Source organism: Mus pahari, chromosome 1 (assembly GCF_900095145.1).
Source record: "Mus pahari chromosome 1, PAHARI_EIJ_v1.1, whole genome shotgun sequence".
NCBI lineage: Eukaryota > Metazoa > Chordata > Mammalia > Rodentia > Muridae > Mus > Mus pahari.
The window spans coordinates 115,277,792-115,303,267 of record NC_034590.1 but is presented as its reverse complement, the minus strand read 5'-3'; the positions used below and the strand labels follow the sequence as shown (position 1 = coordinate 115,303,267).

Sequence of the window (25,476 nt, the reverse complement as noted above, 5' to 3'; positions counted from 1 at the left end):
GCAGCAGATCTTGCACAATAGCGAAGCAGCTTGAAGCAGATTGTAGGTACTAGGAAGGTGCCGGTGACCTATTCTTAAGGTCCTACCTGGCATCCCGGGTGTCGGTTATCTCCCGATTCCCGGGATTAAACGATTCCGGGACGTCCAGAACCATTTCAGACACCGCCCTCACCCCCACCCCACCCCCACCCCGCGCCCGAACTCAGCGAGGGCGGGACAGGGCGGGCAGTGGGCAGGCCGTCACAGGCCACGCCCACTCCGGTATTTCGAAGCTGGAGCGAGCTGCACTGGTCGGCGGGCGGGCTCAGATCTTAAGCTGGAGTTGAGCGAAGAGTCCACCTGGGTGAGTGTCCTGCTAAGCTGAGGAGCTCTAGCCCTGCCTACCAACTGCTTCCCCCGCCTGGACAAGGGTTCAGGCGCCTCGCCCGACTCCGGGTGGAGGCAACTCAGAGGCCACGCGACCGTGTCAGGCTGTCTGGGATGCAAGCAGGCCGCAAGGAGAAGCAGAGGATAGATTGCTAGCTCCGGGCAACTTCAGAGCCCACCTCATCAAGCCTGAGCTCATGGAGGCCCCTGCTGCGTCTGGCTTTGAAGGAGGGACCCATTCTACAGATGAGGAAACGGAGGCCATCCTACTAGGAAGTGACCGGGCTCAAGGCAGAATCCAGCCCCTCTCCTCATCCTCCAAAGAGCAGGGGCTGGGAGAAAAGGCAGGGGTCTAAGGAAGACTAGGAAAGCGGGTGCAAGAGTAAGGCAGAAAGCCGGGCGTGGTGGCACACACCTTTAATCCCAGCACTCGGGAGGCAGAGGCAGGCGGATTTCTGAGTTCGAGGCCAGCCTGGTCTACAGAGTGAGTTCCAGGACAGCCAGGGCTACACAGGGAAACCCTGTCTTGAAAAAAAAAAAGAGTAAGGCAGAACATCAGGGCCTCAGGGGAAGGCCAGATCACGATTGGTGTGTGTGGATCTAGCTCGCAGATGTCCCGGTGATTGCAGGAGACAGGACCTAGTAACAAAATCGAGGTGCTTAATGTGGACTGTCTGCAGGAACATGGGGGAACTTTCATTTGTCTTGCATTTACATGGCTAGCATCCCTTGGCTGGAACACCCCAGTGCTGGTGGTTATGGTGCTGGGACTAAGCAGGGCATGCCAGGTCAGAGCATCGTCCCTCTGTCTGGGACAGACCCCTCTGTGGTGTGGTTCCAGTTGGCCGTGTGACCTTAGACTTCATCTTACTCCACCTGGGCTGGCCTATTTATAAGTTAAGGCCGGGATAGGAGGAGCGGTGGTGGCACACACCTTTAGTCCCAGCCCTCAGGAGGCAGAGGCAGGCTGATCTCTTGAGTTCAAGGCCAGCCTGGTCTACAAAGTGAGTTCCAAGACAGCCAAGGCTACACAGAGAAACCCTGTCTTGAAAAAACAGACAAACAAAAAAATCTGGTAAGGCTGGAGTGTCCACTAGGCAGTGGGGGGAGGGGTGTTACAGAAGTAAGATGTGGGGGTTCTGATCTTTTGTTCACCTCCTCGCTCACATCTTTCCTGCCAGGGGTGGCCAAGTCTTATTCAATCAAAGAGGAAACAGGCCCAGGGAGGGCAAGTGACTTACCCAGTGTCACACAGCTGGTTACAATTTGGGGAGGACCCTAGAGATTTAGTCCCTGTCCCTGTGCACCCAGCCCTCCCTGCTCACCCCTGCCTGTGCAGGGCTTGGCTCTTCTGAAGATCTACGCTCTGAATTCTTTCCTTTCCCAAGTTGGGGACAGGACTATGGTTTTCCCTTAAGTAAACCAGGCCTAGGGAGGAAGTGGTCTGTTGGGCAGACCCAGGCAGCAAGCTGGCCCATTAGTATCTGAAGTTCCTCTCAATGTGTGTCCCCACTTGTGTCCCCCAGTCCTCAACGCCAGTTTAAGAGCTGAGGAAAAGGTGTCCCCAGGACCCTGGACCTGAAGTGCAGTAGCTACCGAGGAGCAGGCAGTGGCCCCGGGGAGAGTGTTGGCTTTTGGCTGGGCATCTGCAGGGCAGTTGAAGAGTCCGATTTCCAGCCAGGAAGTGTCTGTGCCTGCTGGGTTTGGAGGGAGGCCACCAGGGCTTCCCGCCCATTGTTTCACGGTTTCGCTTTCCAGGTTTCAACACCGAGACTTTCCCCAGCCCCACAGGCAATGCTGCGGGCAGCCCTAACCCCCAGCCAATCCTCCCCTTCAGGATTTCAGCCCCTGGGAACTTAGAGGGAGTTCCATCCCCGCCCTCTGCATGTCTAAGGAAGCAGGCTAGACAACTCAGAGGCATTTGGTGTCAGTTGTCACAGCCTAGGGTCCCAGGGCTAAGCTGGGTCTCAAGTCGGGGGGTGTGGGGGGGGGGAGGCAGAGAGGTGATCCAGTGCTGGGAGCTGCTGGGCTAGACTTGAGCAGCAAGGCAGCAGAAGGAAGGCCAGCTTAAAGACAGCCGATGGTGGTAGGCTTTGGGGTCATTGGGATGCTCCATGCTTTCTTTGGGGGGGGGGGAGGCGGGGCGTGGTTCGAGACAGGGTTTCTCTGTGTAGCCCCGGTTGTCCTGGAACTCACTCTGTAGACCAGCTGGCCTCGAACTTAGAACTCTGCCTGCCTGCTTCCCAGCACTTGGGAGGCAGAGGCAGGCTGATCTCTTGAGTTCGAGGCCAGCCTGGTCTACAGAGTGAGTTCCAGGACAGCCAGGGCTACACAGAGAAACCCTGTCTCGAAAAACAAACAAACAAACAAACAAACAAAAAAAAAAGAAAAGAAAAGAAAAGAAAAGAAAAAAGAAATCTGCCTCCTCCTGGCTCCCACGTGCTGGGATTAAAGGCGTGCGCCACCACACCCGGCCCATGCTTTCTCTTGCTACTGACTTTCTGTTAACCTCGCTACCCATTGCTTCTTTCCAGGCCTCAGTTTTCCCATCTGTCCGGTGAATGGGAACAGGTGTATGGATGCCTGCCTGGAACTAGCTCCTAACCAACCTTTTTTTGCCTGCTCAAAGGATCATGGGCTCCATGTTCCGGAGTGAAGAGGTGGCCTTGGTCCAGCTCCTGTTGCCCACAGCGTCTGCTTACAACTGTGTGAGCCAGCTGGGTGAGCTGGGCCTCGTGGAGTTCAGAGATGTAAGTGGGGTGGGACAGAGCCCTGGGCGGGTACCCACATCAGGAAAGGTCACGTGATTACCCCTGGCCCACCGCAGGAGCATCCCAGCCCTCCCTTCCAGCACAACTCATGCCTTCTCTGGCTCGGGGTTGAGTCTGCTCCAGCTAGTCAGTTCAGGGTAATTGGGCACCCAGCAACTTTTTGGAGGAGGTGCCTCAGACCTGGATCCCAGAGCGGTGACCTCCTGGTCTCCTCCCAGAGATTCTGACCCGTTTATGTATCCATCACAGCTCAACGAATCCGTGAGTGCCTTCCAGAGACGCTTCGTGGTAGATGTCCGGCGCTGCGAGGAGCTGGAGAAGACCTTCAGTAAGTTGGACCCAGACTCACGTCCCATGGAAGTAGCGCTAGGCAAGCTTGGTCTGAAGGGAAGTGCCCCAGTTACCCTGGTGGAAGGCAGAGAAGGGAGGTGTGGGCAGGGCTGCTGGCTTCTGCCGGACCGCCCTTGGCTCTTGGTGGGTGGAGCCAAGGACAGAAGGTAGGGCTGCCTTGGAGTATGAGCCACAGCTCAAGCTTTCTGCCTAGAAGGACTGGGGTGGGCAGACGCTGGGGTGGAGGGCTGGAAAGCCCATTCTTAGGTCAGAGATGAGGGCAGAACAGGGGGAACAGAGCTTCTGCTTCTAAACAGTTTAGCCCGGGATTTTTCTGGAGATCTGACTCAGCAGATTAGTCATGGCCTTTGATGCGCATTAGGGATCTCCTTACATGTCTGCAGCCCGTGGCTAACAGTAGACATGAGCTGGCATAACCCTGTGTGGCTTTCCTTAACCCCACCGTCCCTTTCTGTGTCTAGCCTTCTTGCGGGAAGAAGTGCAGCGGGCAGGTCTGACACTGGCCCCACCTGAGGGGACACTGCCAGCACCACCTCCCCGAGACCTGCTGCGCATCCAGGAGGAAACAGATCGCTTGGCCCAGGAGCTTCGGGATGTTCGAGGCAACCAGCAGGCACTGCGGGCCCAGCTGCACCAGCTGCGGCTCCACTCGGCGGTGCTGGGCCAGAACCACAGCCCGCCGGTCAGCCCCAGCCAGGGCAGGGATGGGAATTGGACATACATATATGCCAGGCCCAACCTAGTCTGGGGCTCACAATGTCTCTTGGTGCCTAGATGGCAGCTGACCATACTGAGGGACCCTTTTCTGAGACAACACCCCTGCTTCCAGCCCCCCGGGGGCCACATGCAGACCTGAAGGTCAAGTGAGTCAGGGTAGTAGTTTGTCTTTTCTGGACAGCCTTAAGGCACTGGCCAAAGAAGGGAACCTGATGGCCCCTGAGTTTGTATGTTGTGTGTGTGTGTGTGTGTGTATGTGTGTGTGTGTTGTGGGGGGTTCCCCACCGGTGCTTCCTGCCGAGGTGGGTTGGGAGGAGGCTGCAGCCTGCCTCCAGCCCTGCTGGCAGTTTTGTGGCAGGTGCTGTGGAGCCCTACAAGGCTGCGGCCCTGGAGCGCCTGCTGTGGAGAGCTTGCCGCGGCTTCCTCATTGCCAGCTTTCGGGAGACTGAGGGGCAGCTGGAGGACCCAGTGACTGTGAGCTGGCAGGGGCCAGGGTGGGGGCAGTCTGGGAGGAGCCAGGGTTCCAGAGATTAACCAAACCTGGCTTTCTTTTGCAGGGTGAGCCTGCAACTTGGATGACCTTTGTCATTTCCTACTGGGGTGAGCAGATTGGACAAAAGATCCGAAAGATCACAGACTGGTGAGCCACGAGTACATGGTCACTCGGCTGCGGCAGGTGTCCAGCTGACTGGTCCTGTGTGGCCCAGGCCCTGGATAACACCTTTAGCCAAGTTTGTCCTGCCCCCAGCTCTGCCCGGTGACTTCCGCCGACCCCCACTACCCCATCTCTTCCCCAGCTTCCACTGTCATGTCTTCCCATACCTGGAGCAGGAGGAAGCCCGGCTCAGGACCTTGCAGCAGCTGCAGCAGCAAAGCCAGGAGCTTCAGGAGGTGAGCGCCCCTGTGACCTGACCCCTGCCAGCTCCCTCACTGAGCTCCTTCGCCTTTTCTGATTACCCCCTTTTTTTTTTTTTTGGTCCCCAGATCCTGGGGGAGACAGACCGGTTCCTGAGCCAGGTGTTGGGCCGGGTGCAGCAGCTGCTGCCCCCATGGCAGGTGCAGATCCACAAGATGAAGGCCGTGTATCTGACCCTCAACCAGTGCAGTGTGAACACCACACACAAGTGCCTCATCGCGGAGGTCTGGTGTGCCACGAGGGACCTGCCCACTGTACAGCAGGCGCTGCAGAGCGGTTCAGTGAGCATCCAGGCTGCCAGAGGCTCGCTCCCTCCCTGCCTTTCCTCCTTCTGCTTCCAGTCTCTCCTTAAGCTTCCTTTGCTCTGGGATTGAGGGCATCATTTCCTAGGAGCCTCCTCCTCCAGGGCATTTTGGGTAGGATGGGGCTGACCAACTTCCCCCATGCCATCCCACCCCACCCTCAACCCAGAAATTACAGTCCACATCTCAGTTGGGCCTGGGAGCAGGGGTGGGGTTGGGGTGGGGGGTGGGGTTGCTACAGGCCCCAAGGCATCAGCTTCTGTCTCTCTGCCTGGGTACCCCAGAGTGAGGAAGGAGTGAGTGCTGTCGCTCACCGCATCCCCTGCCAGGACATGCCTCCAACCCTCATCAGGACCAACCGCTTCACCTCCAGCTTCCAGCACATTGTGGATGCCTATGGTGTGGGCCGCTACAGGGAAGTTAACCCTGGTAAGATCCACTGCTCCCTCAATGGGGGTCATCCCTCCCATCCTCTGTTTGGGTATAAACCTTGAGAGGGGTAGGTAGGAGTTAGGCCCTTGCCTTTGGGGTGCAAACTTTGAGTGGGGTAGGAGCTGGGTCCACCCCATCCTTTTGTAACAGAGGCATAGTCCCCAATTCAATCTCCAGGGAGGCTGTTGGTTACCCTAGTCCCAGTTGGGATTTTACACTTGTCTCAGCTGTTAAATCCACAGGGAACCAACTTGGAACAGTTCAGAAAACAGATTTGGTAGTGGCTTAAAGTCCAGCTCACTTGTTTTGATGAGTTTCTTAGCTTCTGTGGGTCACATTTCTCCTGGTCTGTAAAATGGGAGTAATAGTACAAACCTGAGTGTTAGGAAAGCTAGCGGTTGTTATAGGGCCCCAGAGCAGCCTATAATTTTGACTTACTTGGCCACACTGCAATGTTGTTTGTTATAGGTGTCATTGTAGGTATTGTTGTTTTTATGAAGTTGGAATGAATAGGGTTGAGGATGTGGCTCAGTTGATAAAGCACCTGCCTCGTGGATTCATGAAGTCCTAGGTTCAGTCTTCAGCAGAAACTGAGCATGGTGGTTAAGTCTATAATCCTAGCACTTGGGAGATGGAGGCAAGGGGATCAAGAAATCAGGCATCTTCAGCTACATAGAAAGTTCAAGGCTCAGTGGGTAAAGTGCTTGCAGTGAAGTCATGAGGCCTTTGTGATAGGCAAGATCAATCTGAGCCCATGTACTCTCCAGCTCCTCTTTTGCGTGTGCGTGTGTGCGTGTGTGCGTGTGTGCGTGTGTGTGTGGGGGGGTTGTTTTGTAGTTTTGAGACTGTCTTTCTTTTTTTATTTCTTTCTTTTCCATATTTTGCTCTTGGTCTTTTGAGACAGGATCTCTGTGTGTAGTCCTGTCAGTCCTGGAACTCAGGCTGGCCTGGAACACAGTTATCCACCTGTCTCTACATCTTGAGTGCTGGGATTAAAGGTGCAGTTACCCCTGGATTGAGACAGGGTGTCACAGTGTAGCCCAGGTTGATCTTGAGTTCATGGTAATCCTCCTGCCGTGGCTTCCTGAGTTCTAGAATAACAGATATGAACCATCATGCCAGGCTTATAGATCTTAAACATAACACTCAGGGCCAGAGAAATGGTTATTGAATAAAAGCGTGTGAATAATTCTGATAGCCTGAGCTCAATTTCCAGGGCCTATATAGGAGTAGCACCAACTCCTACAGGTAATCCTTTGAGCTGCACACATGCATACCTTCCTCTCAGTAAATTAGCAAGTAAATGTTATTCAGACAACAACAACAACAACAACCACCCACTGAGTAACAGCTAGGGAGCAGGCTAGGCCAGTAGAGCCTGAAGACCTGAGTGGGGAGCTCCAAAGCCCATGTAGGTTCAGCAGTGCGTGGTTGTAATTCCAGTGGAGGTAAGATGTGGGCTAGAACCAGGCAGCTCCTTTCCAGTGAGGTTCCGGGCTAACGATAAGCACTGTCTCTAAATGGAGGAGTGACCCACTGTTGTCTCTGATCTACATGCTCATGTGCACACACAAATAAAACAAAAACAGTCAGGAGGATCATTTCAGGAGTTCAGGACCATCCTGGACCACTCTGTAGCTGCCCTATCTTTAAATAACTGACAGCTAGCCGGGTAGTGGTGGTGCCTACCTTTAATCCTAGCACTTGGGAGGCAGAGGCAAGCAGATTTCTGAGTTCAAGGCCAGCCTGGTCTACAAAGTGAGTTCCAGGACAGCCAGGGCCACACAGAGAAACTGTATCAAACAAACAAACAAACCTGACAGCTAGAACTGCTAAACCTATGTCCACAGCCTGGCCTCTGCCAGGCCTGCTTGTGGCACTCATTTATAATAACCCTGTGAGGTAGCACTGAGATCTCCATTTTACAAATGAATAAATAGGCTCAGGAAATTTAAATAACAAGCCTTGGGTGGCATAGATTGATAGTTGTAGGCTCTGAAAAGTGCCAAGTGGTCCCTGCCTCATAAACTCTCTCTTGGCTGGTCCTGAGAGGTCTCTGTGGCAACTCAGACAAGGAAGCGATACTCAGTCTCCCACAGGGACCTGCCTGACTGTATCCTCTCTGCCTACAGCTCCCTACACCATCATCACATTCCCCTTTCTCTTCGCTGTGATGTTTGGCGATGTGGGGCACGGACTGCTCATGTTTCTCTTTGCCCTGGCCATGGTCCTCGCTGAGAACCAACCAGCTGTTAAGGCTGCACAAAACGAGGTAGGAACCATCCATACCTGACAAGGGATAAGAGATAGGGCACGAGTGGAGCAGCCTCTTTAGCTGAGCTAAACAGCACACCATCTCCCCCTGAATCCCCAGATCTGGCAGACCTTCTTCGGGGGTCGCTACCTTCTCCTGCTCATGGGTCTGTTCTCTGTCTACACTGGCTTTATCTACAATGAGTGCTTCAGCCGAGCCACCACTATTTTCCCCTCAGGCTGGAGTGTGGCTGCCATGGCCAACCAGTCAGGCTGGAGGTACGACCTCTATCCCTCCCTACCCGCCCAGGGCCCCTGGTCCACTGTGCAGCTCTGACATTATCTATTTTTACTGCAGTGATGAGTATCTGTCTGAGCACCCCATGCTCACCCTGAACCCTAACATCACTGGTGTCTTCCTCGGACCTTATCCCTTTGGCATTGACCCGGTAAGTGGGCATACTGGTGCATGGGAAGGAGGCAGTTGGGAAGGCTGGCCAGGGCTCCACAGCTCCATCTGTTAACTATTCCCCTTTGACAGTAGGCACTGTGCACTTCCTGGGTGCCAGGCCTGGTACACAAGCAGAGAGGCCTGTAAAAATAGTGGAGTGGGACACAAGTATAACTCAGACACTTGGGTGATGGGAGGCAGAAGGATCAGAGTTCAAGTGCATCCTTGGCTGCATAGAAGAGTTCAAGGCCTGCCCGAGTTACATAAAACCATCTCAAAACAAGCCAACCAACCAACACCTAGAACAGAATGGCAGCCCACTATGTGTGAAGCAACTGGTCCATATTAGCATCACCCTATTGAACAGATGAGAGTGAAGCCGAGGCCTGGGTGCCTGAGTTACCCAGCCGAGCTACCCTAGTCAGTAGTCCCTTAGAACTAGTGACTAAGTTGCTGGGATTGGGTTTGTCAGGGAGCTAGGGGATGAGAGAAACATGGGAGGGGGTGTGGGGTTCATAGTGTCCCTGTGTGTTCAACTCTCCCACTACCCCAGATCTGGAGCCTGGCCACCAACCACCTGAGCTTTCTCAACTCCTTCAAGATGAAGATGTCTGTCATCCTCGGGGTCACGCACATGGCCTTTGGGGTGTTCCTCAGCATCTTCAACCACATGTGAGCTAAGGGTTGCCAGTGGGTGTGGGCAGTTTCCTTGTGGGTCCAGGGTGCTCTGACCTGTCTGTTCCCACAGGCACTTTGGCCAGGCCCACCGGCTACTGCTGGAGACCTTGCCTGAGCTCATCTTCCTGCTGGGCCTCTTTGGCTACCTTGTGTTCCTCATTGTCTACAAGTGGGTGAATGTCTCAGCTGCCAGCGCCTCCTCAGCCCCCAGTATCCTGATTCACTTCATCAATATGTTCCTCTTCTCTCAAAACCCCACCAATCATCTGCTCTTCCATGGGCAGGTAGGCCAGCTACAGAGGATGGCTGACTTTTTCACTGGGGACCCTCTAGTTCAGTCACTGGGTCACCAGGAGCTGCAGGGCCATCTGAGACATGGGTTGTGGGCTGGAATACCGCCAGACAGTGATGTCAGAGCCAATGGACTAAAGTTTGGGTCTCAGGTGTTGAGAACCTGAAGTCCTTCCTTAAGAGGTCCTTGTTAGTGTCCCTGGGGGAGGAACTACAGTTTCCGACAATCAATATGACCACACCAAGTGACTGGTCCCATGCATTGTGCATGGTTGCCTTGCCCTTTTTGCCCTCAGGAAGTGGTACAGTACGTGCTGGTGGTCCTGGCTTTGGCCACCGTTCCTATCCTGCTGCTGGGCACACCCTTGTACCTGCTGCGCCAGCACCGCCAAAGAAGAAACACTCACAGAAGGCCAGCAGGCCGGCAGGTAGACAGGATTACAGGGAAGGAAGGCTGCATGAGGAGTGACCTTTGCTTCCCTACAGGCTGTGCCACAGGGTAGGTGGCGCGGGCTACTCCAGGGGCTGGAGCTGTTGATGCTCTCTTCTCAGGATGAGGACGCTGACAAGCTTCTGGCTTCCCCTGATGCTTCCACCTTGGAGAACAGCTGGAGCCCTGATGAGGAGAAGGCTGGGAGCCCAGGGGATGGTGAAGAAGCTGAGGTGGGCGGAACAGTACTTTGTTGGGGGAGGGCTGCCAGCTCTAGCTATTGTCTCATGACCTCTTACTGTGCAGTTTGTCCCTTCTGAAATCTTCATGCACCAAGCCATCCACACCATTGAGTTCTGCCTGGGCTGCATCTCCAACACAGCCTCCTACTTGCGTCTCTGGGCCCTGAGCCTGGCCCATGCCCGTGAGTGACCTTTTTCTCAGGGCTTCAATATCCTACCTGGTCAAATGGGGCTGTCCCACAGAGGTGCCTCACCAGCTCTAGGGGCAAGAAGGATTCAAGGTTGCTGTTGGGGCTGGGTGTGACAGGCATTCCTCCACCCTTGACCTCACTAGCCCCTTATTTGTGTGCAGAGCTGTCTGAGGTCCTGTGGGCCATGGTGATGCGCATAGGCCTAGGCATGGGCCGAGAGATTGGCGTGGCTGCTGTGGTGCTGGTCCCTGTGTTTGCGGCCTTTGCTGTGTTGACTGTGGCCATCCTACTAGTGATGGAAGGGCTCTCAGCCTTCCTGCACGCCCTGCGGTTGCACTGGTGAGCACCCCTGTAGTGAGCCTGGGCATGGAGGGGATGGGTGGATTGCCTCTTACCTGCCCCTTTCTCACACCCAGGGTGGAGTTCCAGAACAAGTTCTATTCAGGCACCGGCTACAAGCTCAGCCCCTTCACCTTCACTGTGGACAGTGACTAGCACCCACTGCGATCCCTGCTTCTCCAAAGTGGGACAGGAATAAAGAGCTGGCTGGCCCAGGAACTTTGCCTTTGTCCTCTCTGGGGTTCCAGGGTTAGACTCTAGACTCTGAATATGACATCTATTTGGACCATCCTTCAGCAGAGTTAGAGGATAGGAGGCACTGGTTTAGGATCTAAGCCTTTAGAAACTGCTGGGATAACCCATAAGCACATCTCTAGACTCTTGGGGAACAAGAGGGTTAGCTCTAGGGCCAAGAAGGAACAGTTTAGTTTTGTGGGAGTGGATTCCAACCAGGTGGGAGGGGTGAGCTTCCCATTTTTCCAAGTATGCAAACTGGTTTTGACTTGAGTCCCTGTATTCCCTGAAGTCCTTAAGGTCCTCCATGTTTGGCTGAGGTAGGAGTCGCCTCTTTCATTCCCTCTGGCTGAGAGGCATATACATAGCCAGTGCATGTCAGAGACTCAACTTTTCCAAGTTACAAAGTAGTTCTTGCAGCTGAAGGCCCCAGCAACAAAGGCTGCTTTGAGACCAGAGCTGCTCTGTGCATAGTGAGCCAAATGGCCCTGGCCAAGCTGCTGGGGAGGTTGGGGGTGGGGGGCTGTGGACTGTCCTGCTGAAGATCTCTGAATACAGGGCTGGGAATACTTGTGTCTTTCAGGCACTTTCACATGCTTGGCAGACTAAGCTAAGAGAAACATAACAGAGCTGGGCAGAGTGTAGAGGATCACCAGGACATAGCAGGCCAGCCCTAGCTCTGAAGTTTGCCATCCTAGGCTGGCTATTCCAGTTGCCATGGGAACAGCATGCCATAACACCAGCAAGCACTGTCCTGGCAGTGATCACCACTTACGGGGTGTGATTGATCAGACCAAGATGGATCTGATCCCTGCTCATTTGAGCAGGAAATAACAGCATGCAGGTAGAGTAGGGGCTACAAAGGTCATTTGGGAAAAGCACTGTCACATATGGGAAGATGTAGAAAAGCAGGAGTTGGGCTGGAGAGACGGCTCAGTGAAAGAGCCTGGCCTGCTCTTGCAGAGGACCTGGGTTTGCTTCCTAGCACTCACTGGGTAGTTCTCAATGGCCTGCGACTCCAGTTCCAGGGTATCCTACTCCTGGACTTCTGGGACTCATGTGTATGTACCTCTTCCCACCACATAATTAAAAATAATAAAAATAGCCTTTAATCCCAGCACTTAGGAGGCAGAGGCAGGCAGATTTCTGAGTTCGAGGCTAGCCTGGTCTACAGAGTGAGTTCCAGGACAGCCAGGGCTACACAGGGAAACCCTGTCTCGAATAATAATAACAATAATAATCATAATAAATCTTAAGAAAAGCATGAGGGCTCATCATGCCCGTTATTTAATTAGGCAAGCGGAGCGTCATCTGGGGCAGAGCCACTGTGAGACAGGGCAAGAACAAGCAAGGCACGGCCACCACTTCCATCCTATCTTTTTCAGTGGAGAGTTCTAAGAAAGGCTATGTAAAACACTGCTGGCTGCAGTGTTCTTGCTGAAGCTTGGTTGGTCAGAACAACAGGAAGAGCTGCAGCTCCCTCTGCTGCTGTCTGGGCCTGACTCCTGGCAGAGCAGCAGAGTGAGGGTCTGTCAGGAAGGGTGGCAAATATGGGGCCATGGAGATCAGCGGGGCACCGAAATTTGATGCTGCACTGAATGAGGTATGGTGTGGTGAAGAGGATGCCCAGTCTGGCACTAGTCACATGGTTCCGTGTGTGTGCTGATGGAGAGAGCAGGGCACTGACATATGAAGGGTAACAGTCTGAGAACGGGTTTCAAGTTGTTTATTTATCTGTATAATACAGCCTCGGTGGTAGCAGAAATATGTGCACAAACCAGAGTTCAGAGTAAAAAAAAATTCTAAGTTTATCCCATTGGGTATTAATGTACATGGATTTCACAGCTCTAATCTACCTGCACCCCAATACCCCACAGACAGCTGCTGTCTCCCACTGACATCAGATGGGAAGCAGCTTCAGAGGGCAATGGGCAGAAGCCCAAGTTCCAGGCCAGGCAGAGGGAAGGCAAGAAGGGGTGAGGAAGCTGGCTCCACTGCTCCTCCCAGGAAGCTGGAGCTATAAAGCACACTCAGTTAGGAGACACTGAATTTATGGCCAGTCAGTGGTGCTGGCCCATGTAGTCATGCGTACACAGGCACAAGAGGGCTGCAGCTACTGCCTGCAGATGCATACCCACAGTCAAGTGTACCCTGTACAGAAACAACTGGTTGCCCATCCACAGACCCCACAACTCAGGCTCCTCCTGTTGAGCCACTTCACAGTATGTCTGTTCACTTGCCCTTCAGAAGTGTCTCCAACACATTGTCAGACTGTCACCTTCAAAGCCTGGTCACACATGTGTTGCAGCACATTAATATCCTAAGTCAGCACTTGGAGTACCCACACAGTACTGCTCTGCCCAGCGGGGGCCGTTAAGTGGCTGAAAGCTGCAGCCATGCAGCCAGAGGCCTTCCATTTAGGCGGCTTCTGAGCGATTGCACTATCGTACTATATTTCTGCTTCCAATCATGGTTCAGAGTCCTAGTGAGAGTGTAAACAAAGATGAAAGAAATGTTACTCCACTTTAATATAGTCTGTAGTATCATACACATCGGTGCTCAGTAGTGAGACGTCCAGGCCTTCTGCCCAGGGCAGTGGTCACAGCAGCGCTCCACTGAGGGCCTGGTGCAGCCGCCTCCCGCAGTCCAGTGGTGAGGAGTGGAGCAATCCCATTCACACCCCAAGCTTCCTCTTCTGGTCAAAGTAGGCATCGAATCTGGCTTGGGCATACTCCTGGGAGCGAGCAAACAGAATACTTCACTATGCAGCCAGGCGGACGGCCTTCAGTGCTGCTGCGGGCCACCAGGCCAGCAAAACCCACACCTCTGTCTCTGATGCTGTCTTTGATCTGAAGCCAGGATCATCTGGTCAAATCAGATTTTTAAAATTACATTTCATTTGTCAGGGCATACTCGTGCCACAGAGCATGTGTAGAGGTCAAGGGACAACTTGCAAGGGACAGTTCTCCTTCCCCCATGTGGGTACTAGATTGCTCATCAGAAAGCTTGGTGGCAGAAGCCTTCACCTGCTGAGCCAACTTGCTGACTTGAAAACCTGCTTTAAATATCCAAATGTTTCTTGTCTTTGCCTCATGGGCATCATTACCAAACCTCCCACCTAAAGGAGAATCATCCTAGTATGAGAGGGACCTGTCCCAAGAAAGAGTCTCTTATGTCAAGGACAGCCCCTGTGGCCCTTGAGGCAACTGTAACGTCATTGAGAAGGGCCTCCAGAGCTACACTGCCCTGGTACCACTAGGTCACCAAATGCCCAAATCAAGCTCACACACCACACAGCTCTTCCTTGCAGTTGGGAGAATTGCCCCTGAAACATACCATGTACCCAAATTCGATGGATGAAATCTTGGCCTGTACAATGGACCAAAGTCCCCAGAGGAAATGAGAAGCAAGGGCAAATCTGTAATCACAAAAGTGAGAAGCACATAAGCCATTTGAGATTAGTCAGGGAACCCCAGCCATGCTATCAGACATCTGTCTTATGCCACAAGTGCTGCCTTAGCCCTTTTGCGGGACTGTATGTGAAAGGACTGGAGTCTTTCCACCTCTGGCCAGCTACAGAAATACTTACTGGTGTGAATATACCTAGATGCCTGGCAGGGCACACAGGACATTGGGGTGGCCATGCTCTGCTACAAGAGTATACAGAACCACCAGCTGACAGTAGTAGCTCCTGAATACCTGCCCCATGCACTCAGCAGGCTTCTCTAGCCCACAGTCACCCACACTTTCCAGAGCTCCTGCTAAAGTTGAAATAATAGCAGATGAGTGGAGCCATATCACCATTTCCAGCCTCTCTTTGCAAAGACACACACCAAACACTACTGACTGGCAACTGGGTATACTTGCCAACACACAGCAAGAAAAAGCTTACCTGTTGACTTCAAGCAACATGTCTTCTTTTGTAGCGGACTGCTCTTCACTACTGAGGCTTTCAAAATCATTTTGGAATGTAGTCAAGTAACTGGAAATAAAATGGAGCTTAAAAAAGAATTAACTATGTTAGGATGGATGACTGTTAAAAGCACTGCCAACAGTAGCCGCACACCTATCATACCCTGCCACTGCCTTTGTGCGGCCAGAGAACAGCAAGGCCGAGATGGCTTCTGACCCTAAGGCCCATGCCATTATCCATTAGCTTTCATTATGTGGGGTATACAGAAGTTTCTACATGAGCATCACAAAATAACACTACTCAAGGGGGGCTAGAGAGTACCACTGGCTACTCTTTAAAAGGACCTAGATTTGGTTCTACAAGGTGGTTTACAACCTTTTGACCTTTTGAAGCTCTAGTCTCAGGGGAACCAATGCCCTCTTCTGATCTCTGCAGGCATTGTATACGCACGGTGAACTGACATTCATGCAGACAAAACACTCTCACATGTCAATACTCAAAACAAGAAGTCCAGAAGGCTACACACTTGAAAGTATCTACAGTGGATTAAAGATAACAAAACAAGCACGATATTACTCAACATACACAGAGCTAATATTTGACAGAGCCCCACACTCACAAACTTTCCTTTCGTGTTTATGTATTTATTTGGGGGATCAAATTCAGGGCTCTGCACATGTTGGTCAAGCCCTCTCCTACTGAGAGAGACAACCCCACTATCATCTCAATGGCTCAGAGAAGATATAACTAGAAAGCAGCTGCCTTAAACCTGCATACTGTTCTACAGTCTGAGCACTGTCTGTTACCACCACCACCTGCCTCTGGCTGAGAATCCCTCCAGCTATTCTGACAGCTCTGAACTCTGGGGCCATCCACGCTATGGGTATAATTTCTCTTCCACCAAGCCTAGACCTAATGCCCCAAGCAGACCTGTCATCCCCTCTTCCTCCTGATCCTCACATAAGCGTGGCTGCCTGGCTCTGGACATATTCAAGTTCATCCCCAACAGCCTTAAATGGTGACAGAAGAGAGTGAGGACACTATTTGACATCTGAGCAAGCTCCCATTTGAAGGGCTAACCCTGGGATAGAGTCTACTTCCTGAAGCTCCTTCATGGGCTCCTGGCTCCATGGACTCAAGATGTTGCCTGACTGATGTAGAGCAGTGGCTTGTTCACACCTGTCCTCAGAGGAATCATCTGAGCCACCAAGCTGCAGCTGTGACATTCCAGTTGACTTTCCTTAGCCTTTCCCTGCTCACTCCCTGCCCTGACCACTTTCAGGACTAAAGCCCATCGAGCTTCCTTCCTTCCAGGCTTCAGAGATGGGCTGAGAAATGAGAGGAAAAAACTCCAGGAGGAAATTCCCACAAGAAATGGTTCTCCACATAACCAGTTAGCTCCTTGAAATTCAGGATTGGAAAGGAATCATTCACAGCAAAGCTTTTCCTCCAGCTACATACACCCAGGCTCATGAAATAAAGCAGGGTGTTCAATCTATCCCAAATGCCTAGCAAATGGAGCTTTTGGCAAATCCTGGAGGAACCACAGAAGGTCTAACCTTCCTTTGACTGAAGCAGGTGTCCACAGCTCAGGGAGTTAACAAAAGACTGACTCAGACGTCCAGTGTGCATCCACATGTTAACAAAACACAACTCAACTATTACCATTATATTTATTAATTAGGGATTGAACCCAGGGCTTCTTTCGAGATAGGCTTTCTCTGTGTAGCCCTGGCTGGCCTCAAACTCAGAAATCCACCTGCCTCTATCTCCCAAGGGCTGGGATTAAAGGTGTGCGCCACCATGCCTGGCCTGCACCCAGGGCTTCTTATATGCTACCAAGGGCTTCGAATAACCTACACCATCACTCCTCCTAATACTATGATGCATGATGTTGCTGTGTAGCCCAGGCTCACAAATCCTCCCCCCTCCTTCCTTCTAAGCAGCCCCAGCAGTTAGGCATGTGTCATGTAGGCCCAGGCAAAATAATGTTTTTAAATATGTGGCCGGGGTGCGGCTGAGTAGCACAGCACAGTACTCATTCTAGCATGCAAGAAAAAGACCCACACAGACAGGTTTATATTTTTGTTTTTGTTTTTGTTTTTTCCTGTAACGAGTAAAGACAGTATGTTTTAAAAACAAGCCTGTGCCAGGGCTGGTGGAGCATGCCTTTAGTCCTAGCACTCAGGAATCAGAAGCAAGTGGATCTCTGAGTTTGAGACCGGCCTAGTCCACAGATTGAGTTCCAGGACAGTTAAGGCTACACAGAGAAAAAACAAAAAAAAACTCATCTTGAAAAAGAAAACTAACTAACTAACTAAGAAAGAAAGATGAGTGTGTAATTCTAACTGTGTGAAGCTAGCTTATATAAAGCTAACTTATCAATACAAACACTTCTCCTACCTGTTGTTTTCGGGTAGGATACTTCTGAATGTTCGCTCTAAAGAAAGGATACTTCTCATAGGTATAATCATACATCCATTCACAGAAATGATTTCCAATGTCAAATCCCCTGTAAGAGAGGACAATTCAGGCAAGGAATGAGGCATGCTACAGGACCTGCAGGCTTCCTGAGCAGAAAGGGAAAAGCTAACTGAGGGCTGGGGACCGGCTCCACGGTGAAGAACGAGCACTTGCTGCTGCTCTTGCAGAGGACCCATGCCAGGCAGCTCACAACTGCCTGCTAATTTTAGTTCCAGGGGACCTGATGGCCTCTTCTGGCCTCCAAGGGCCCTCAGTACTAGGCACAGGCACACATGTAATGCGCATATATACATACATACAAAAAGTATATTAAAAGCTGAGTGGCTGAATTAGCCTTAAATGGGATCCCTGATCCCCACGGTAGGATTCCAGAGTAGATCTGCCCAATCTAAGCATATGGCTTATAAATATACTAAATGGTCAGAACCACAGCAGACAGAGAACCAAAGGTGCTACCTGAAGGCTACTTGGGCACCCGAGCACAGTGCTTCTGTGGCAATCAGCACTCATGTCAGGAGAACCATCTTGGCAGCCCACAAGAAGTGGCAAACTTAAACTGCTTGTGAGTGCCTGCTCTAGCTACATGGGAAGGCTGTGCTGACTTGCCTCAGAGACAAACAGCTGCCTTTCTGGTGTGGAAACTTTTTGCTTAGTATGCTGTTTGAGCCTATACTTGCTGTGTATGACAATAATGAAATAATACTGACACTGGCATTGACTATAACACATTACCTGTAATTGTAACTGCTGTATTCAAAGTCAATGAGCATCAGCTTCCGCTTTTCAGAATTTTCCTGGCCTTCCAACATTAAGATGTTACCTACAAAAGATTTGGGTGACAAGACATTTTATAACACAAGGCTCAACCCTTGGGCAGCTGAGTGTGATTTTCACCCCAAATGATTTCAGCTTTGGTCCTAAAGACATCATGGGCATACAGAGTACAACTTTTGTCATGGCAGCGTCCTGGCTCTAAGCAGGAGGGCTCCAGGACCACCTGTTCCTAGTCCCTGTCCTTTGGGCTCTCTGCATATTACAGAATAGAGCCAGACCTCTTCAGCTATTATCTGGAGCAGTACTTTCCAAAAGCTTCACAGAGTGTGTGTTAGAGTGCATCTGGTTTCCTTACCTCAATCGCCCAGAGCCTTGGAATTGGGTTGCTGTCATCAACTGCCCAACTGGGGCCCAACTGATTGTCCTTGTATGCTATCCAACCCAAGAAGACCAGAGACAATGAACGGCCTTCTGATGTTTCCTCCAGCAGGTGGTGAGAGGGCCTAGAGCTGCACACCTTGCTAGCTCTGGCTACTCTCCCCCAAGATTTCTGACAGAAGATGTTTCTAGGTTTGGCAGCATATTCCTGTTGCTTCCAATGACAATGAAATCAAGAACAGGAGGAAGGCACCCAAAATTGTATAATAAAATAAATGCAACCTGTCCTTTCTATCTTTTCTACACTTGGCCATCACTCAGACAAGTGACTTGGTCCAGACTCCTCTCTGGTGATGATGATCTGCACACTTCATCACCATCGGGACCTGATGTGGCTGTGGCTAACAGGCAAAGCTGTTACAGAGATTTCTTTTTTTGTTTTTGTTTTTTGGTTTTTTGAGACAGGGTTTCTCTGTATAGCCCTGGCTGTCCTGGAACTCACTCTGTAGACCAGGCTGGCTTCAAACTCAGAAATCTGCCTGTCTCTGCCTCCCGAGTGCTGGGATTAAAGGGCGTGCGCCACCACGCCCGGCTACAGAGATTTCTATACCCTGCTCTACCCCACTAGTGGGCTAATCAGCTAATCGGAAAAGTACTTTAGCTCAAATTAATGGCTTATTTATGAGGAACTGGAGAGATGGCTCAGTGGTTAAGAGCACTGACTGCTCTTCCAGAGGTCCTGAGCTCAAGGATCCATTCAGCAGCCAATGGAAACAGAGGTAGAAACCAAACATTAGATGGAACTAAGGGAGTCTTGGGAACGAGTTGGGGGAAGGATTAAGGGACCTGAAGAGGATAGGGACTCCACAGGAAGATCAACAGTCAACTAACCTGGACCCTTGGGGACTCCTAGGCACTGAGCCACCAACCAAAGAGCAAGCATAGGCTGAACCTAGGCCCCCCTGCACATATGTAGCAGATATGTAACCTGGTCTTCATTCAGGTCTCCCAACAACTGGAGTGGGGGCTATCCCTAAACCTGTTGCCTTCCTGTGACTCTTGCTCCCCTAACTATGCTGCTTTTTCTGGCCTCAGTGGGAGAGGACATGCCTAGTCCTGCAGTTACTTGATGTACCAGGGTGGGGTGACACCTGGGAGGGGGTGGAGGGTACTTCTCCCTTTTCAAAGAAGGAGACTTGGGGGGAATGGGGACAGGAGCTGGGAGGAGGGGGGCTGATATTAGGATGTACAGTGAATAAATAAATTAAAGAAGATAAAAACAGTTGCCTTGGTCATGGTTTCTTCACAGCAATAAAACCCTAACTGAGATGCAGGAAAAAACAGTAAAATTCCTTAACAGCAGCAATATACTTTACTGTAATTTTCAAGTTAAACAGCCCAAGTCTTCAGTGGTGTGTGGGCATTTTGTGAGAAGGTGGTCTGAGTAAGTTGTATAGAGCCTACACAACCTAGGTCTTCTGCTTTGCAGGCTAAAGTAGGATTATCTACCATAAGGAGTTATACACAAACAGATACATGTGGTTTCATTCCAATTCCTAGTTTAAGGACAATTTTTTCCAGATTTCTCTAATATATATATATTTTTAATATTGTAAATATAAGCAATTCTTACTCATTTTTTGAGAACTTGCTTTTCTAACTATTATTCAGAAGAAGGTTTTCTTTGGTCTAAAATTCTAGCTCATTTCTGTGCTAAACTTCACTTGCTGGCTGCATCCTACTTCAATGTACGTAGTACACCTGCGCTGTCGTCTTGCATGCTTCACATGCATACATCAATGGTCTTTTAAGTATAACACAAGCTTCATCTTTAGCATGCAATGGCAATTCTTACCTTCTTGACAGTCATTATGACAAAACACAACTGGAGATCTAGTATACTGTAGCAATGACCTGAAAGAAGAAAGCCTGTTACCCATCTAATTCAGTAAGGGGCATGCATACTCTCATGTGGCCAGCACAGAGTCTGCATTCCAACCCAGCACACCCATTCACGTCCAGGAAACCATGTGTTGTTTGTTATATGTCTCAGCAGAGAACCCATTCAGCCTCTGCACTGCAAGCTTTTCCCACTGGACTACTGTGCACTCTGCTCATGCTTTCCTGGAACACAGCCGCTCCTCATGAGCCTAACCACTGACTTAGATGCTCCTAGAATGGTTTCCTTCACAGCATGTACCAGAACTAGACAATTGCTTTCTATCTTAATAAAGCAAGAGTTCCTTAAAGGTCTTGGCACCATTTCCACCTGGCATAGCACACAGACCTGCACCCAGCCTCACCAGGACACAACAGGGGTTTCTACTCAGAAACCAATCTCAAGAGTTTCCGTGTCTCCCAATGCTTAAGTTTAGCCTTCCATCTCCCTGGCCTACTACCTCTACCCATCACTCCTGTGCTAGGTAAAAAAAAAACCTCACTTCACCTTGGACATTCAGGGTTGGAGATATGGCTCAATGATTAGGCTCACTTATTTACTTACTTGTAGAGGATATCATGTTCATGAGTTCAGATTTGAAAATAAAAATAACATCTTTCAAAGACAAATTCACCCTGCCCACCCACAAAAGCCAGTTGTAGTCACACACACCTTTGATCCCAGCAGAGACAGAGGCAGTCTGATCTCTAGAGTTGGAGGCTAGCATGGTCAACAAAGTGAGTTCTAGGACACCCAAGTCTCAGGAAAAAAAAAAAAAAGAAAGAAAAAGAGACTCCCAGGTTTAATCCATCCTGTTCACCAGGACTTACTCCTGAGAGAGCATTTATTCTGTAGATGGGGAGCTACCACAGCAGGGTAGGGGACAGAAGGCTATACTCACCTCAGGTTCTCGAGCTCGAGAGGCAGGTTGTAAGAGAGGAACTTGTGCAGTTGCTGAACTCTGGCCTCCCTGCTGAATTTGAGTCTTAGTACTTGATTCAGGTATCTGCCATAGGAAGGACAAAGACCAGTGCTAAGCTGAGCAGGTATATTCTTAGGCCTCACTCAAGCACCCAACTCTAGCCAGTCCCAGTCCCAGTCCCAAGGAAGCCCAGTTTCTCCAGGAAAGAGGGAGGGGGTGGTTGGACCTCAGTACTCAGGGAAGTTAGCTTTCCACCCACCCACCTGATAGCAATTTTGCAAACAAGTCTTCATTCTTGGTCCAGGAATTGACTGATACATGCAAGAAAGACTTATTCATGAGACACACATGACAAGTAATGGCACGCACACCAATGAACCAAAGGGGTCTCTGACCGCCCTGGCACTCACTTCTGTTACTGCCATAGACACCAGGATAAGAGTGATGCGGATGAAGTAATCTCCACACTTACTTTTCCATTGTTCCAAAAAGCCATTTTGGTTCCTTATTGAATGGCATTTTCATACCATGAAATGTGGCCATTTTCTCAGCTATTTCTGCAGAAATATCTGGTAAACGTAATTCTTCAGTGTCCAATCGCCGGCTCTAGAAACAGGAATCAGGAACTGCCATTTATGCATGCAACCTAACAACTGTACTAAGACCACATCACCTTAGAACCAGGAACTAGTTAGAATAAGTTATTAAAGTCTCACCCAGTGCACAAAATGTTCTTAAGTAATCCAGCATGGTGGTGCATGCCTTTAATCCCAATAAGCTCAAGAGCCAACAGCAGGCAGGTCTGTGAGTTCAAAGCCAGTCTGGTTTTACATAATGAGACCCTGCCTTCCAAAACAAGAAAGACATAGCATCTTCACAGGTGATGACCTAGTAAGTGCCATGGTACTTGTATAGAGAGGAGCACTGTGTACGTTGATAAGAATGTACAGTTTCAGAGCAGGGTGTACAGCAAGGAGCGGGTCTATTTCATTAAGAACCTAAGGAAATTCCTCCTTTAATGAACAAGAAACACCATTCATGTGACATGTGATAGATCTCTATAGCTACAGCTCACGTTATCACATGTCAAAGCTGGTAGCTGAACATCTTCCTATCAGGGAGGCCCTAGGTTCAAGATGGCTACCAACTGCACCCGCTGTGTGGGTTGCTATGGAGCAGGTGTCAGTGTAACAACTAGGGAGAAAGGTGGGCATGGAGGTCAAATCCTAGCCTGTAGACATTGTGCTGCCCCCTGATATGGCCTGAGGCCTGGCTATTCCTGACAGCCCTTCCACAGGGTTTTCAAGGAATCCTGTGGTCTAGAAAATCCTCTTGGCTTCTCCCCACAAGCTGTACTCCTGCAGGTTTCAAGGCGTGGTCTCCCTGAAGGTACACAGCAGCAGGTACAGGGTAGGATGGAGTGCTGCCAGTCAGAGACCCTGCTCAAACTCTTGCTTCAAAGATATGATATTGAGGCAGGCATGTGACTACATTCCCCAGAGCCTTGTTTCCTGTTGCATAGAATAGGAATGACACTCAGCTCTCTCAAGAGCTGCTTCCAGAGTGAAGGCGATGGCCTACCTAATCCAGGGTAAATCTCAACAATTGGAGGTGTCTCACACTTAAACCCAAGAACCATGCATGGAACTTAGTTCTCAATTCTGGAATCCTTTCCACAGCATTCTCAACAACCCATGCACAATAGACTGCCACTCACCAGATACTTCTGAGGACTGCTCATGAGGCTTTAAAAAAATGCTGCTTCCGATACATAGCACTTATCAAAAGGAACGTACTCCCAGAAACATGTCCTTAGGCCACTGTAACAGCACAGTGCTCTGAGCAAAGCTAGGGAGTTTAAGCCTATTACATCCCTAAACCATATGTTTTAACCTGTTGCTCCTAGGGCTGCAAGGAACAAAACAACACAGGATTAGATCAAGCACAAGAGAAGAATGATGTAACCAAGAGATTCAGGGCCACTCCTCTACAGCTGCTGCCAGACTGACACAAACACAACACACTCATTATAGGAAACTTCTTTTGCTTGCTTTATGACAGTGTCTCACTATCTCGCCTGGAATTTACTATGTAGACCAGGATGTGGCCTCCAAGTACAGAGATCATCCTACTTTTGCTTCCTGCGTGCTGGGATTAATGGCATGCATCACTATGCCCAGCCTTCTTGCTTGTTTTTAGACAGGGTCTCAACTGTGAAGGCCAGGCTGGCCTCCAATTTGGAATGATTCTTTTGCCTCAGCCTGCTGAGATCACACATGTGAGCCATCAGTCTGGTTTAACATATTCTTTCTATGTAGAAGAAATACACTCATAATACGACAATAAAAAGTATAGCACAGGGGCTGGAGAGATGGCTCAGTGGTTAAGAGCACTGATTGCTCATCCAAAAGTTCAAATCCCAGAAACCACATGGTGGCTCACAACCATCCATAATGAGACCTGATGCCCTCTTCTGGGGTGTCTGAAGACAACTACATTGTACTTACATATAATAAATAAATAAATACATACATACATACATACATACATCTTTAAAAAGTATAGCACATAAGCAAGGAACCCACTCATTAATTATTAAGTATTATGTACTATATATAACCATATGTGCTATATATTGTTCTTTTTATTTCTGGTGAGACTAATACATATTTGTTTATTTGGATGACTATGCTTATATAGGAAAGAAGCTAAGATACATACCAAAAAAGACAAAAAACAATAAAACAGAGTCTCAAGTATCCAAGGCTTCCTTAAACCTTCCAATGTAGCACAGGATGAAGATCCCCAGCCTTCACCTCCCACGTGCTAGATGTGCACCATTTTGTACAACAGACCTGAAGAATTACTTACTTACAGAGCCTTGATTTTCAGTCTTTGCCTAGCTTGGAACTTCCTATATAGACCAACTTGTCCTCTAACTCAGGTATCAGCCTGCCACTTCTTCCTAGGTGCTGGGATTAAAGGGGGGTTCCACTGTGTCCTGCATGTCCTAAGAAATTCTGTTTGTTTTGGGTTTCACTGCAATGCAAGGCTTTGAGTTTCAATAGTTTTCTGCATCCATTTGTGTCTATGGGTTCCTTATATGGTTGGTCAACCTGATCCATGGTCCACAGTCTCCCTGCTCCCTCCCTTTGGAGATTTGATTAAAGATTTCCCATCTAAGCCCAGCAGTGGTGGTACACATCTTTAGTCCCAGCACAAAGCAGGCAGATCTCTGAGTTCAAAGCCAAAGAAGAGAGAAGAGAGAGGAGGAGGAGGAGGAAGAGGAATTTCCCATGTGTTTCAGTGTAAGCTCTGTAAAAACAAGAGTCACAGTGACTCTCTTCTGCCCTGACTCATGGTGCTGTCTATGAGAATTATTGAATACAGGGCTGTCCTGCCCAACAACAAACAGGAACCAGGACCTAGTACAAGGTCACCTGACTGAGATACTATTTGCCACAGCTCAATGTTCCACGAGGATGTTGAAGGAGTTCTAGGAAGATTATATTTATTAACAACAAAACAAAACAAAACAACAATAACAAAATCTAGCTTGGGAGGTGGTACACTCCAGAGGCTGAGGCAGGCAGATCTCTGTGAGTTTGAGGTCAGCCTGGTCTACAAAGTGAGTTCCAGGACAGCCAGGGCTACACAGAAAAATCCTATTTTAAGGCAAACAACAACAACAGAAGCAGCAGCGGTGGTAGCGGCAGCAGGGGCAGCAGCAGGGGCAGCAGCAGGGGCAGCAGCTGCCGCCACCCCAGGACAAGACAAGGAAAATACTAACACCTTGGAAACAAGAACTGAGCCAGAGCAGCAAAATGGAATGAAGGAGATCTTGAACAGTGGGAAGACAGAACCAGAGGGAGGATGATGAAGACAAGAAGGAAAGATAAGGGGCTGCAGTTTGAATGCTGCTCCATTCCATAAAAAAGACCCCAGAAACCAAGAATAAGGTGAAACAGGAAGTTTAAGTGGCAACAAAACAGTGAGACTCGTGTGTGTGTGTGTGTGTGTGTGTGTGTGTGTGTGTGTGTGTGGTGTGCGTGCACACCTTTTTAAATTTTGTTAAAGATTTATTTTTATATGTACAGTTGTT

The 25,476-nt window shown here is 49.9% G+C and overlaps 2 protein-coding genes across 3 annotated transcripts in view; one reads left to right on the top strand and one right to left on the bottom strand.

Moving 5' to 3' along the window:
• Positions 1-228: 228 nt before the first annotated feature.
• Positions 229-10,949, top strand: Tcirg1 (T cell immune regulator 1, ATPase H+ transporting V0 subunit a3). The gene is made up of 20 exons (XM_021192903.1): positions 229-343; positions 2,996-3,116; positions 3,387-3,465; positions 3,950-4,170; positions 4,263-4,351; positions 4,553-4,679; positions 4,763-4,845; positions 5,003-5,096; positions 5,190-5,402; positions 5,708-5,852; positions 7,988-8,127; positions 8,230-8,387; positions 8,467-8,557; positions 9,113-9,231; positions 9,308-9,521; positions 9,825-9,956; positions 10,081-10,191; positions 10,265-10,382; positions 10,553-10,730; positions 10,808-10,949. Exons 2-20 carry the CDS (start codon positions 3,000-3,002, stop codon positions 10,884-10,886), a joined length of 2,508 nt encoding a protein of 835 aa, XP_021048562.1. The 5' UTR covers positions 229-343; positions 2,996-2,999; the 3' UTR covers positions 10,887-10,949.
• Positions 10,950-12,673: 1,724 nt separating this feature from the next.
• Chka (choline kinase alpha) overlaps positions 12,674-25,476 on the bottom strand; it is a 50,030-nt gene continuing 37,227 nt past the window's right edge. Inside the window, exons 5-12 of one of the 2 annotated variants that reach the window (XM_021216095.2) lie at positions 21,847-21,980; positions 21,354-21,458; positions 20,369-20,427; positions 18,094-18,181; positions 17,281-17,389; positions 14,857-14,963; positions 14,301-14,382; positions 12,674-13,698 (exon numbers count right to left, since the gene is read on the bottom strand). In XM_021216095.2, the coding sequence (XP_021071754.1) occupies positions 13,639-13,698; positions 14,301-14,382; positions 14,857-14,963; positions 17,281-17,389; positions 18,094-18,181; positions 20,369-20,427; positions 21,354-21,458; positions 21,847-21,980 (744 nt within the window). In that variant the 3' untranslated portion in view covers positions 12,674-13,638. The remainder of the gene's footprint in view (positions 13,699-14,300; positions 14,383-14,856; positions 14,964-17,280; positions 17,390-18,093; positions 18,182-20,368; positions 20,428-21,353; positions 21,459-21,846; positions 21,981-25,476) is intronic. The other variant, XM_021216099.1, reaches the window with a different exon arrangement.

Bases quoted from the DNA above. Each gene is read 5' to 3' on its own strand.
- Tcirg1 (XM_021192903.1), top strand. From the start codon at position 3,000: ATGGGCTCCATGTTCCGGAGTGAAGAGGTGGCCTTGGTCCAGCTCCTG. The intron at 5,403-5,707 runs GTGAGCATCCAG...TGGGTACCCCAG, and splicing joins AGGCGCTGCAGAGCGGTTCA to AGTGAGGAAGGAGTGAGTGC. The intron at 8,128-8,229 runs GTAGGAACCATC...CTGAATCCCCAG, and splicing joins TTAAGGCTGCACAAAACGAG to ATCTGGCAGACCTTCTTCGG.